This window comes from Polyodon spathula, chromosome 23, assembly GCF_017654505.1.
Source record: "Polyodon spathula isolate WHYD16114869_AA chromosome 23, ASM1765450v1, whole genome shotgun sequence".
Taxonomy (NCBI): domain Eukaryota; kingdom Metazoa; phylum Chordata; class Actinopteri; order Acipenseriformes; family Polyodontidae; genus Polyodon; species Polyodon spathula.
Window position 1 is genome coordinate 16,532,113 of NC_054556.1, and position 13,838 is coordinate 16,545,950.

Genomic DNA, 13,838 nt, shown 5'->3' on the forward strand with positions numbered 1-13,838 from the left:
CAATGCTGTTCAAACATAACAGTTAGATTTGTGAAATTATACATCACATATGATAATACTATATTCACATTATCCAAAACAGTTTTTCGTTCTGGTCCGAGAATGATACCTTCCCGAGGTAGGGGGTGCAAAGGGGGACATACTTTGGGTTTGTCCTCCTTGCATGATGTTAATGTTATATTTTTGAGTGATTTGTATGAACAGTTATGACTATGAACTGAAATATTACTAATTTGATTTGGATATTGATACTGATATATTGTGTCAACATCCTGTATGTCTGATTTTTTAAAATACCTTTTTGGGTGTCCAGCCATTAATTGTCCATCTTCCCAACTATCTGGGTTTTCCCATTCTTGTGGAGGTTCACATATAATAGATTCATACCGTCCCTCGTGGTTCTTAGACCACAGAAACCTTTGGGCATCATTATCAGACCAGGTTTTTAATTTATATCTGCAAACCCTATCACGTGGTGCATCACCCGCTACAAAGATAACTTTAAATTCCCAGACACCTCCCTTTGAATCATCATAGTTCGTAATCGAGTAGGTGCATTTCTCTGGGTTTGTCGTGACTTTTGTTAATGTCCATTTCTCATTATTATACTGGCATAATGAAATATCTCTAAATCTGTCCCCTGGACATTGTAGTATTATGTCCCCTCCTTTTTGGACATATCTGGGCTCTGGCACTTGATTATTACCAGATATTTTCCATACTTTGTCAAGACCAAACATTTTACCGTCCTTTTTCCATGCCTGGAGCCCCAGGCTATCTTGAAATTGTAACTGCACATATTCTCCTTTCTTTATACACTGTGTCTCTGTTACCAATGTCGTTGTTGGGTCCCATCGTGCTTCAGCAAGCATATGCCAATCAAGGTTGTTAGTTGGTATTTCATAACTCACCTGTGGGGACACAAAAGACCAGGTTTAGTGTATATTCTTATGCAGTTTGTGTAGGCTCAATGACCTTTTTCTGATATGGCTTACGCTGGTCACCATGGAACCAAAAGTATTGTATTGGTCTGCCACGTTTCTGTATTGCCAATTTCAGGTTGATTTCACCCAACTTATCCATAACCTGATATGGATCTTCCCAATTAGCTTCCCAGGCCCCGCCTTTTAAAAAGTTTTTTAGCATGACCTGGTCTCCAATTTGAAAGGCGATCCTATATGGGGGTTGAGAGGACTGAACTGTGTATTGATGTTTTGCCCCCATCCGGTTAGCAGCATCCAGAAGTTTGTTTTGGAGAGCTAATTGTACCTGTTGAAGGAAGTGGTCATTAGTAACCTTGCTCGTAATAGGGATTGGGACCCCTGTGGGGTGTGCCACCCGCATTGTCCTTCCTGTCATTAGCTCAAATGGGGTATATCCTGTTGTTCGCACTGAAGTTGCTCTAATTACCATTAGCACTCCGGGCAAAGCTGCAACCCAGTCAGGTGTAGATCTACCTAGATCAGTAGTTGCTTTTAATACAGCCTTCTTGAGACCATCTTTCAATGTGTGATTCATCCTTTCAACCAAACCACTAGCCTCCGGGTATTCCTTCGAATACCAACAATGTGTCCTTGTATTTATGGTAAGGCTGCGGAAGTGTCTGCTGTGCGGTAATGGCATCCATGACCTCAACCAGTTTAGAATCGAGTGCCTTTGCCTTTTTCAAATCTAACATGGTAGGTGTGGCCGTGGTGACAGGTGATACAGGATCAGTTGAGGAATCCCATGGGATACCATCAATGGCTGCCTTCTTGGCTAGCATGTCTACAGTATTATTTGCATCTCCCTGTACCGTTCTGCCTTCTGGTTGATGTGATTTGACTTTACAAATGGCTAGTGTGCCTGATGTACGCTCATAGGCCAGATCCCAGATCTGCAAGAGCTGTGCGTAATGTGTTAGTGGTTTACCGTTGGCTGTACAAAAACCCTGTTTCTGCCACACCGGCAAGTACTCTGTAAGGGAATTGCAAACAAATCCGCTATCTGAATAGATAGTAAGCCTTCCTGTGAACTCCCTTAGTGCTGCTAGTACAGCTATCACTTCTGCTTTTTGTGCAGAGTCTGTGGGTTTACACTTTATCAGTACCTCCTTTCCAATAGCTGGAGCCCAACATGCTGCACCTGTGTGATACAGGCCATTGTCGTAAAAGCGAGAGCCATCGACATATACAGACAAAGAGTCAGCAAGCGGGACTGTCGCAAAAGGACCAGCCTTTGCCTCCAACTGTCGTGTCGTACATTCATGAGCCTCCCCTTCATAGGTGAGCATGTTAGCAAGTGTGTAGGATGCAGAGTGTTTAACTGTGATGTTTTTAGATGCAAGTTCAGTAACCCATCTGCCCCATCATTGGGCTGACACTCCCTTCACCTGCCCTCTAATGAGCAGAGCGACTGGGGTGTGTGGTGTATGTACTATTATTTTCCCAAACTGACAAATGTATTCAGTGTGCGTCACAATCCAATGTACTGCCAAAATTTGTTTTGTACATTGATCATACGATCTTTCTACCGGTGTAAGCATACGTGAGAAGTACCCCACAGGTATACACTTACCATGCACTTCCTGCATGAGTACTGCTGACAAACTAGTGTCTGATGCGGCTGCCTCAATGATGAACGGAAGTGTGGTGTCTGGACTACGCAGAGCTGGTGCCTGTGTTAGTGACGTCTTGAGTGTCATGAAAGCATTCTGTGATGCACTGTTCCAGGTAAGTGTGTCTTCCTTACCTGGGTTTCCCTTTAGATGTTCATATAGAGGTGCAGCTTTCTCACTGTAACCCTCTATAAAGTCCCTACAGAAGCCTATTATACCTAAAAGTGATCGTAAGGCTGTAACTGTGTGTGGGCGGGGCAGATTTTGAATCAACTTAATCTTTTCTGGGTCAGGTATACGTCCTCCAGCTTCCACCTGTACTCCTAAGAAACAAACAGATGATTTCATTAATGCTGCCTTTTTCGGGTTCAGCTTCATGCCGGCCTCCTCCAACAAAGTGAGAACCTCATCAAGGAGCCCGTAATGCTCCTCCCTGGTATCTGTTTGTAGAAGTATGTCATCCACATACTGGATGATGTTATCTGTTTGAGAACAACTTTGCAAAATGTTAGCCATGCATTGATGAAACAGCGTAGGACTATTATTATACCCTTGCAGTAACACAGCCCAAGTAAATTGCCTGTCCTTAAAGGTAAAAGCAAACTTGTACTGACTATCTGGGTGTACTCTAATTCCCCAAAATCCATTCGAGACATCCAGTGTAGAGTACACTGTTGCTGTTCCTTTCAATTGTGACATCATGTCTGGTGTGGTGGATACCAATGCTGTAGCACTGGGGGTGTTTTTGTTAAGCTGCCTGTAATCAATAGTTAGACGCCATGAACCATCTGGTTTCTTTACAGGCCATACAGGTGAGTTTACAGTAGAGACACACTCACGTATTACTTTCTGTCTTAACAATGAGTCAATTGTCTGACTAACTGCAGCTTCTGCTTCCTTTGGATAGGGATATTGTTTCTGTGGAGGGGGATCAATGCTATTCACAGCTATTACCACACCTTTAACATTACCACAATCATGCTTGTGCTGTGCCCACACTTTAATGTGACGCAACAGAATCTCAGCCAGCCGGCTGTCACTAGTATGTAGTAACTTCACAACATCATAATCTTCAATAGCCTTCTCAGTAATCAATGAATGAAATCTGAAATCATGATTGGCATGGGTGGGTGGTAGGTCTGTATGGTAAGTGAGAGAGCAAGCAGCCCCTGTGTCTATCAGAAATGTGTCTTGACGGCCTCCAGCCAAAACTTTCACACATGGGTGGCCCTCCTTGTCAGCAGTAATATCACTCACTGCTGCAATAGAGGCCTGACCCCTTCATAGGGCAGATGAAGGTGGGGGTTCCTGTGGGATGTGGGAAGGGTTATGTTGGCCATTGTTTCCTATCTGATTTGAGAAGGTCTGTAACAATTGTCTCAGTTCCTCATAAAAGAGTGTAGGTGCAATAGGTAATCTCGAGCTATTTACAGCCCTCTGCTTTTGTTGTGGACCCTGCCCCTCAGCACCTCCCCCTCTAGCCCAGCATTGATTAATTGTATGTCCAGCGCGTTTGCAGTTTGCGCACATTTTAGACATTTTACATTCCTTTGACACATGGCCCTGCTTACCACAATTAAAACATCCTGACTTAACACTACCCTCGTTGGCAACAATCATAGCAATTTTCTTTTTCTCTATTGGTGCTTTATCTGTTTCAGACTCATTCCAGTCTCTTAAACAATCATGTATGTCTTGCCCTGTACCTTGCGGAACAGGGTCTACTGACAGTGCCCTGCTGTACTGTATCAGTAGATGCTTGCATGTAGGAGAGACTAAGTCTTTATATTTGTTGATTACCAACTGCCAAAACGTGACGTTATCATCTGTAATCGCAACTCTTGCTGCAGCTCTCTCTCTGTGGGTATTATACGTCTGCACAAAACTTCGAATGAAGTCAGTAGGATGTTGTCCCTTTTTGGGAACAGCGTCAAGAACCTTACTGAGATCTGGTGCATGTCGATAATTAGCAGCCACACACATTAATCTAACTCTCTCATCATGTCCTGGATATTGTGGGTTAGCACCCGGTGGTGTAAATTCAGTTGGTGCAATCACTTCAACTGGTAATACTGAACTCAGGATTCTGCAACAATCCCTGTCAGTGAGATTAAACGTACGTTGTATACCACGCAGCTTTTCACACAAAGGTGTAGGATCTGTATTACCATCCCATTTGGGCAACTGTTCTTTCATCAAAGCCAATTCTGACAATGTCAAATCCCTATTGACCTGTTCATCAGCATAATCATATGTAGTTATTCCAGTTTGCTGGTCCAAAGTACCAGTTGTGCGTATCCTACGAGTCATTACAGGAGCTGTTTTGACATACTTGCCTGCAAAATTTACTCTCCCTTTCGGTTCTGTTCTTTCAGTATTGCGCCTCCTTGATTTAACATTTTCTGCAATACTGGACATATAGTCCCCTCTAGTGCCTTCCTTTTGTTTCTGAACCTCCTCAGGTGCTAGAGCAAAATCCTCTAACTCATCTAAGTCCTCCACCTCTTCATCCTCTTCACTCTCCTGTCTAGGATCCCAGTCCTCAGGACCATCGCTATCCTCACTATCTGTTTCTTGCTCATTATCAACCAATCCCAATGCTGCAATTCTGCGCTGCAAAACCTTATTATTCTGTCGTTGTTCACATGCTTTTTTTACGTACCTCCCTCAACTTTTGTACAATATGTCTGTCTTTGTTTTCTCCAGACACATTCCATAATTCCTTATATGCAATCCGTGCATTTTTCAAACTTGACTCCAAATTACTTGTCTTTCTCTGACAATCTATCAATTGTTGTTTTTGGGTTGCGTTTTCCTTACGCATCTCTAATTGTTGTGTGGCAGCCAATTGCCTTTCAACCATGGAAGCACTTGTAACTGATTCTAATCGCTTAATTTCCTCATGCAAACTTTCATTTTCAACAGACAATTTCTTACAATTTTCCCTTGTAAAATCATATCTTGTTTTCAATTCTTCAATAGTTTGCCTCATTGCTCTTATGCAATTAACCTGTTTCACTTTCTTATGCTTTTCTTTTCCATTCCGAGACACACATTCCTGCTCTATAGTATTGACTGGGTCATTATTGTCTTTTGTATAGGGTCGTCCCTCCTTGTCATGTTTAAAAACATAGTCTATACTCCAGATTCTCCAGTCATCCATTCGTTGACTGTCACGATTATTTTTGAACATATTTGGAGTTGATCAGACTCTCAACAAAACACAACACTAACAAAAAATAAAAACACCACTTTTTAGTTTTGTCTTGTTGTTACCAATGTTCCGTGTTTAAAGCTATGCTTAAGGAATCATACAATTTTATTTTGGTTTATTGCACATTTAATTTACACTTTTGTATGTGCTATTGGGCTTAACTGGAACTTATTGTCTGATTGTTCCTTATTTGTACCACCTAATGTGGACAGTTAAATAAGAGGCTTATCCTATTGCCCCCTTTCGTGACATATAAACCAAACAGTACAAACAAAGACAAAACAAGTGTAACAAATCTTCTCAAAAACAAACATAAAACATAAATCCGAGTATGCCCGTACCTGTTGAGCAATACAAGTCCGTGTAACTAGTCCAATAAACTCTACTGGCACGTCATAACACTACACGATTTACTCATTACTTTTTTTAGGATTCCAGAGGTCCTCTTTCATACCTAAAGTCCTAATAGTCAATACACTTTTAATTAAGCAGTCTTAACTAATTGTGTCCTCAATGTACATGAATTATCAAGTAGTCAAAAGTCCTCTTTCATACTTTACCCTTGATTCTCACTACATTCTAAAAACTGCATATAAAACAAAAAACTAGTAACTACTCACCAATGTACGTGGTTATATGTTCGATCTGAAGTCCTGATTCAAAGATTCTCCACACCGTCTGAGCTGAAAGTAGAAACAGTCTCCTTCTGTCTGTTTTGTCCTGGTCCTCTTCATGGGACACAGGCTTGCAAAAAAGGTTTCTCCGTAATCAAGTATCAACCCCCCGGTATTTGGAAAAAAAAGTATCAAGAAACAGTCCCAAGGTGGCTCGCCAATGAAGTAACTTACAAAAAATAGATGGTGAGTAAGTAGATTCAAGAAAATGCACAGAGTCCTTTTCTTCAGTCAGTTGCCAGGTTTATTGAGATATGCAGGGAGTCTGGTCCCAGGTACAGGACAAACACAATACTCAACATTACAATGTTTGCATGACATTAAATACCCTTCTGTATAGATGGTCCACCTCCCCTTTCTCTGACATTAACCAATTGTCAGGGTAATTTAATTTATTGTGTGAGTGTTAATGTGTGTGTGTCTGTGTGTGTAGTCTAGTGTGACAACCTCTGAACTCAGTGCATTCTTCACACTCCTGGAGACAAAAGGTCCATACATCTGCCTTTTGTTATCTCCTTGCGACCCCCTTTGATGCCAGTGGCATTATCTCTTTCGATCTCTCTGAAGTCTTTAGAACCTGTTCCCTTCTAGTCCACAGCATTGTTATCTTGTTAGCTTGCAGTCATTGTTGGGCAAGAGCTTGTAGACGCAAGGTCTGTATCAATGGTTAGCAGTACATGCAATTTGAACCAAACAGTCTGCTATCTGCAATATTAGTCTCTTTTCAGAAAAGAACAGCAGTATAGCTCTGCCAGTCCACATGCGTAGCAAACCCCTAATCAATTCTCGATCCATGTTTTCCAACACCCTTAGCAGACACCCTTTGCTTTTCTAAAATTGTAAACCTTAGCTTTAGTCATTGCATAGCTCCCCCTACAATCTCCCTATCCTAATCCAGCTGATCAGGCTAGTATTGACAGGTAGGTACCCATTGCAACCCTTTTTGAAAAATGATAAGCAATAATCGATAACACCAGCAAAAGCACAGCACAAGAAAAAAAACAAAAAACACTTATTTTTTTATGAAATGACAAAATGAGGAAGGCACAATTGCTGCATTTCTTACATAAAACAGTCTCTGATTTTCTCTCCTGTTTGTCTTTTCTAGGTTCCAGTCCAGCAGTTAAAGCAAGGACGGGTGGTGGAGAACATTCAGATTGTGGGATTGGTGCCACCCAGTTAAGGAATTTAAAGATACTGAGTGGAGAGAAATTTAAAAATACCAGCGGAGAGAAACTGTATCACTGCTCTGACTGTAGTAAGAGTTTCACTCAGTCAGCAAATCTTGTAATACACCAGCGAATTCACACAGGAGAGAGGCCGTATCGCTGCTCTAACTGTGGGAAGAGTTTCAAGGCATCAGGGCACCTTTTGGCACACCAGCAAGTTCACAAAGGAGAGAAACCACATTGCTGCTCTGACTGTGGAAAGAGTTTTAGTCGCTCAGGAGACCTTGTAATACACCAGCGAATTCACACAGGAAATAAACCCTATCGCTGCTCTGACTGTGGAAAGAGTTTCATATCATCAGGACACCATACAACACACCAGCGAATTCACACAGGAGAGAAACCACATTGCTGCTCTGACTGTGGAAAGAGTTTTAGTCACTCAGGTGACCTTGTGATACACCAGCGAATTCACACAGGAGAGAAACCTTATCGTTGTTCTCACTGTGGGAAGAGCTTCAGTCGGTCAAGAAATTTTGAATCACATAAGCGAACACACAAAGGAGAGAAACCATATCACTGTTCTGACTGTGGGAAGAGTTTCAGGGATTCAGCAGACCTTGCAAAACACCAGAGAATTCATACAGGAGTAAAGCCGTATCACTGCTCCGACTGTGGTAAAAGTTTCAGTCAATCAGGACAACTTGGAAAACATTTACATCCTTATACTCTCGACATAGTAATCCACTCCTTAAGTGCAACTTCCTCCATTGCTTCATAAGAACATAAGAAAGTTTACAAACGAGAGCAGCAATATCTTTTTTATAGCGAGGTGACCAGAACTGCACACAATATTCAAGATGAGGTCTTACTAGTGCATTGTACAGTTTTAACATTACTTCCCTTGATTTAAATTCAACACTTTTCACAATGTATCCGAGCATCTTGTTAGCCTTTTTTATAGCTTCCCCACATTGTCTAGATGAAGACATTTCAGAGTCAACAAAAACTCCTAGGTCTTTTTCATAGATTCCATCTCCAATTTCAATATCTCCCATATGATATTTATAATGTACATTTTTATTTCCTGCGTGCAGTACCTTACACTTTTCTCTATTAAATGTCATTTGCCATGTGTCTGCCCAGTTCTGAATCTTGTCTAGATCATTTTGATTGACCTTTGCTCCTACAACAGTGTTTGCCACTCCTCCTCCTCCTACATAGCATGAGTCTCTTATAGCATGTATTGCTATAAGGGACTCACGCTATGTTTTAGAAATTAGAGAGTGATTTGTTGAATGTGCTGAAATAGACCATTGGGTACTTTAAGTGACATGTTCTTGGCCTGCTTGTTGACCTTGAAAACACACATATATACATGTATTAAGGTGTTAACATTGATATCTGTTAAGACTCTGGACTGCTCAGTGTGTCTGTCAGCTGGGGATACGAAGCAGCCTGTAACTACTCTATCCAATATTTAACCGTTAATAAACCGAACAAGTACTAATAATACTCTAAACTTTAAAAAAAACAGTCTGTCAATTTCTTAAGTGCTATATTAGTCAACTGGATATATCGTGGGTCCAGTGCAGAACAATATCCCACTAGGAGTAGTATCAACTCTGTCCTCCTAATGTCTCCCCTGAGATATGAGTATATGCTGAGCGTAATGGAAAGACTACGTAAAGAAATCTGAACCCACAGATTTCGTGACAGTATGCTATGGAGGTAGAGGCAGGAGGTGGGGTTCCCCCTTGGTCTTGGAATTTCCAGGCCCTGCACCCAAATTTCTCGGATCACCCAACAATTACTGTCACTCGAGAGGCTTGGTTTAAACAACTCGGAGCAGGGCACTAGGAACTTTGTAAATCACCACAGGCCCCAATCTGGGTTAATAGAGATATTCAAATTCGTGGTAAAACAATTTTCTGTGAACAATGGAGTATGGCAGGTATTAAACATGTAACTGATCTTTCGCTAATCTAACTGAGTTTCGCGCAGGTATCAAAGAAATACGGTCTACCGAAATCACAATTTTTGAGACACCTTCAAATACAGAGTGCTCTTTCGAAGTAGTTGGGGTGACCCCTTGTATGACCATCAGCTAACCCTGTGGAACAACTTTTTAAGTAAACAGCTTGGTAGAAAAGGATTGGCCCCCAAAATCTACCGTATTTTACTAGATCAAACCCCAGACCCCTTAAGCAAAGTGAAACATCAATGGGAATCAGAATTAGAAACCGAGATCTCATAGGAAGAATGGAACTCAGGTATAGAAAATCTGAATTCAGCCTACCGAGAAATAGGGAATAGGTTCATACAGGCTAAGATACTACACAGATGGCACTGAACCTAAAAAAGCTGAATAGGGTTACTATTTCACCAGATGATAAATGCTGGAGATGTAATGGGGAGTTCAATTACACATATCATATGGTCCTGTCCTATTTTAACTAACTGGTGGCAACTTAGCTTGCAGATCATGTTTGAAGTTGTAGGAAAACAGTTCCCTCTTTTCCCAAAGATTATAATGTTGGGGTCAACAGTTTACTTATCTGAGCTAACACATTTCCAGGTGAGGTGGATCACTTTGGCAATTACCACAGCGAAGCATATACTTCTGAGACGCTGGAAAAGTAATTCAGCACCCACACTTAAGGATTGGGTTCTTAGTATGTCCTAACTTTCCAGTTTCGAAAAAATAAATTATTCTCTGTTAAATAAAATACCCGTATTTGAATATGACTGGAGCCCCTTTTTACAGTGAGCATCACAAACACATTAAGCATACTAAGGGTCCCTTCTGATGCTATTAGGGGTGGGGCGGATCTCTAGCATGGGCAAGGCTCTCTTGTGGCAGAGTTTTCTTCCCTCAGCTATAATTGCTTATTATACTTCCCCTTTTTTGTTACATGAATTATTTCATACAGGGTTTTTTTTTTTATTGTTAATATCACCATTATATATTATGTAATATATTTATTTATTTAGTTTCTGCAACACATGTCCTTTTTTGTGTCTTTGTGCATTGGGTATATTTCTTTTGGATCCTGCTTGTGGTTTAAAAAAAAAAAAAAGAAAACACTGAAAAATCAATACAAATTTACATTAAAAAATAAATAAAACTCATAATTCCACACGTTACTGGATTCATGAGTTTGTTTGTTTCAATAAAACACAGGCAGCATCTCTATTTTTTGGTAAAAATTCCTCAGAAATCTACAGGAGGGTTCTTGTGATGTACCAACAACACTGAAGACACTTCTATCCTCCGTGTCATGCGTGGTGAAGTGACGCCGTCTCGTGAGTTGTCCAAACTCGGTGTCCAGTGCCGTGTTGTTGAAACGTGTGGTGCTGGTGCTCAAGTGTGGGTTGAAAGTGCAGTAAACCCCAGGTCTGTAATCCAATGAGTCCATCACCTAGGTATAGCCAGGCTGTTCAGACACACACTGAGACTGACACACACACATACACATACTGAGACACCAACACACACACACACACCCTTACTGAGACAGACACACACACACTGTGACAGACCCTTACAGAGACAAACACACATACACTGAGACACACACACAGTAAGACACACTCACAAACGGAGACAGACACACACTGCCACAAAGAAACACACTGAGACACCCACACACACTGAGGCAGACACACACGGAGACACATTCATACACATACACGGAGACACACACACACACTGAGACAGACACACACGGAGACACACTCACACACACTGAAAGACAAACACACACTGTAAAAGACACACACACAGACTGAGACAGACACACACACTGAGACTGGAGTGGCTTGTTCCCCTTGGGGTTTCTGCCTCTGCAAAGGTCAAGAATACCGGCTGGGGATTGGTCAGCAGCTGTTTTCAAGTTGCTCTTCACTGTTCCTCCTACTCTGGTGAAACTTCTCCACGCTGCATTTGCATGTTGGAAATGTCTTGTTTCAGTTTTGGAGTTAAAAATATAAGAAATATGGGAACAGGCCATCAGAATCAATATTTGCTAGCATGAGCGATCAGGTTTTGATTTGTTCTGGCCCTTAGTTTATGGCTGTTTCTAGTGCTGTTTGTGTGTTGCCTGATATCATGGGAATGTGTTTTGCTGACAGTCATACAGGGGGAGCGCAGGGAGGGAGGAGGTGTCTCCAAGCCCCTGACTCTAGAGCCTCCTGCACTCTACAGGGATGTGCCTTTACCAGGGGAGACTACACCTCCATTCCCACAGGAGGTGGAAAAGGAGCTCATTGGTGTTTTGTTTATAAGAAGGAGTGGCTTCCCCTTTTAAATCTGCTCAGCTCTCTCTTATGTTCATGATCTGTTTTAGAAACAAAAGGTTGGAGACACAACACTGAAGAATATTAGACAACATCTGCCTGTCTTCAACCTCACAGCACTGCAGTAAGTGAGAGACGATGTGTGCTTTATTATTATTCATAGTGTTTAAAGCAGGGGTCTCCAACCCTGGTCTTGGAGAGCCCCCTATCCTATCTAATACAGTATGTCTCCAACCCTGGTCCTGGAGAGCCTACCTATTCTATCTAATAAAGAGCATCTGCAAGCCTGAAGTGAGGAGCCTGGTGAGTGTCTTAGGCAGGAAGGAGGGGATGTTGAAACATTTGTAAAGCTGATGCAAGAATGGGGAAAGCACAGTTTTTTTTTTCTGGGTTACCCTCCTACATCACCAATTGATAAAGACTGGGGTAGAAACACATAGAAGTTATTGATCAATGAATTAAATCAAACAACTTTTTCAATTATTAAGAGAAGTTTCCAGGAAAATGTGTTGGAGACCCATACCTTATCCAACCCAGCCCTTGAACTTGCTTCTAACTTGAATCACATACTGTATGTTGTATTTGGTCATAGTTATACTTGCTCTTAATATAGGACTGAATATAGTTAATGTATTTTGTAATTTTGTTTTGTTTCTTGATATCATATTCTGGATATTTTTGTAACAAGAAATTGTATTTATATATTTACTGACAGAAGCTCTTAATCCAGGGCGATTTACATTTAAAATCTCTGCAAATGAAAAGATTAAAATCACAATACAGTAAAGAGCAATCCCAATAGAATAACTGTATTCAGTCCTACATTAAGAAGACATTTCCCTAAGAGCAAGTAAAACATATACAGTAACTACGTATACAGTTTAAATAAAAGCAAACTGAAATTCAGCACGACTACATTTACGGGCAAGTTCAAGAGGAGATACACAGATAGTAAATCTTGTTCCATTGATGTATAAGCAGAATCAGATTGCAATGGTGTAAGTGCAATAGAGCAGTGAATAGAGGAGTAGTGACACAATACAACTCTTATACAGTTGAAGAGCTTCATTCCAAAACACTATATATCCTTTTCCAGATGCTTAGTGTGACAGGCTGGTGAGTGGATAGATGCCCAGAGACAGACTGCAGTTCAAACAAATATACTTTTATTATAAATAAACAGAAAAATAAAGTGCACAAGGGCAAAATAAAGATCTTTAAACACAAATAGAAAGATAACAAAACTTACAAAAATAAGGTTTCCAGGCTGGGCAATGTCTTCACTGGATTTATCAAAATTCAAAAATCACAAAACAACCACAAACACCAACCTGCTTCTCAACTCCCTCTTCCCAAATGAGAAGCAGAGGTCTCCTTTTATGTCAGGTGGCTGGGCGCTGATTGATCGTTAATTAAGTTAATCATTTACTCAACTAATCAACCCCAGCCAACTGAATATAATAAACCCAGGCAGGTAGGGGAAATTAACCCCATCCCTGCCAATTTAAAAAGGGCAGAGCTTTGCTCTGCCACACTTAGTAACAAGAAACATTGATTTTTAGCACTTTAATGTTATTTTAGTATGATCAATAAAACAAACATACAAATGTTACATCTACCTCAAAACATGTTTTTGTAATTAAATGAAGAAAATATATATTTTTAGCAGAATGCTACATATCCCAGAATCTGTTCTTTCTCTGCAAACCGCACATCTCTAGTAACAGCTTCCCACGTCCCCTAAATCTATTATGTCTTTCACTAATATAAATATCTTTTCATACAGAATGTAACAGCATGTCAGTTAATATCCCAACATCATCTTCAATCAATCTGTACAGCACCTTTCATGACAGATCATCTCAGCAGTATTTCAAATCTCAAAC

General features: G+C 40.8%; 1 protein-coding gene across 1 annotated transcript in view; it reads left to right on the forward strand.

Annotated features, from left to right (window-relative positions):
* LOC121297900 (zinc finger protein 271-like) overlaps nucleotides 1-13,838 on the forward strand; it is a 148,005-nt gene that overhangs the window by 111,581 nt on the left and 22,586 nt on the right. The window contains exon 3 of the mRNA XM_041224523.1: nucleotides 7,711-8,366. Coding sequence (XP_041080457.1) covers nucleotides 7,711-8,366 — 656 coding nt within the window. The remainder of the gene's footprint in view (nucleotides 1-7,710; nucleotides 8,367-13,838) is intronic.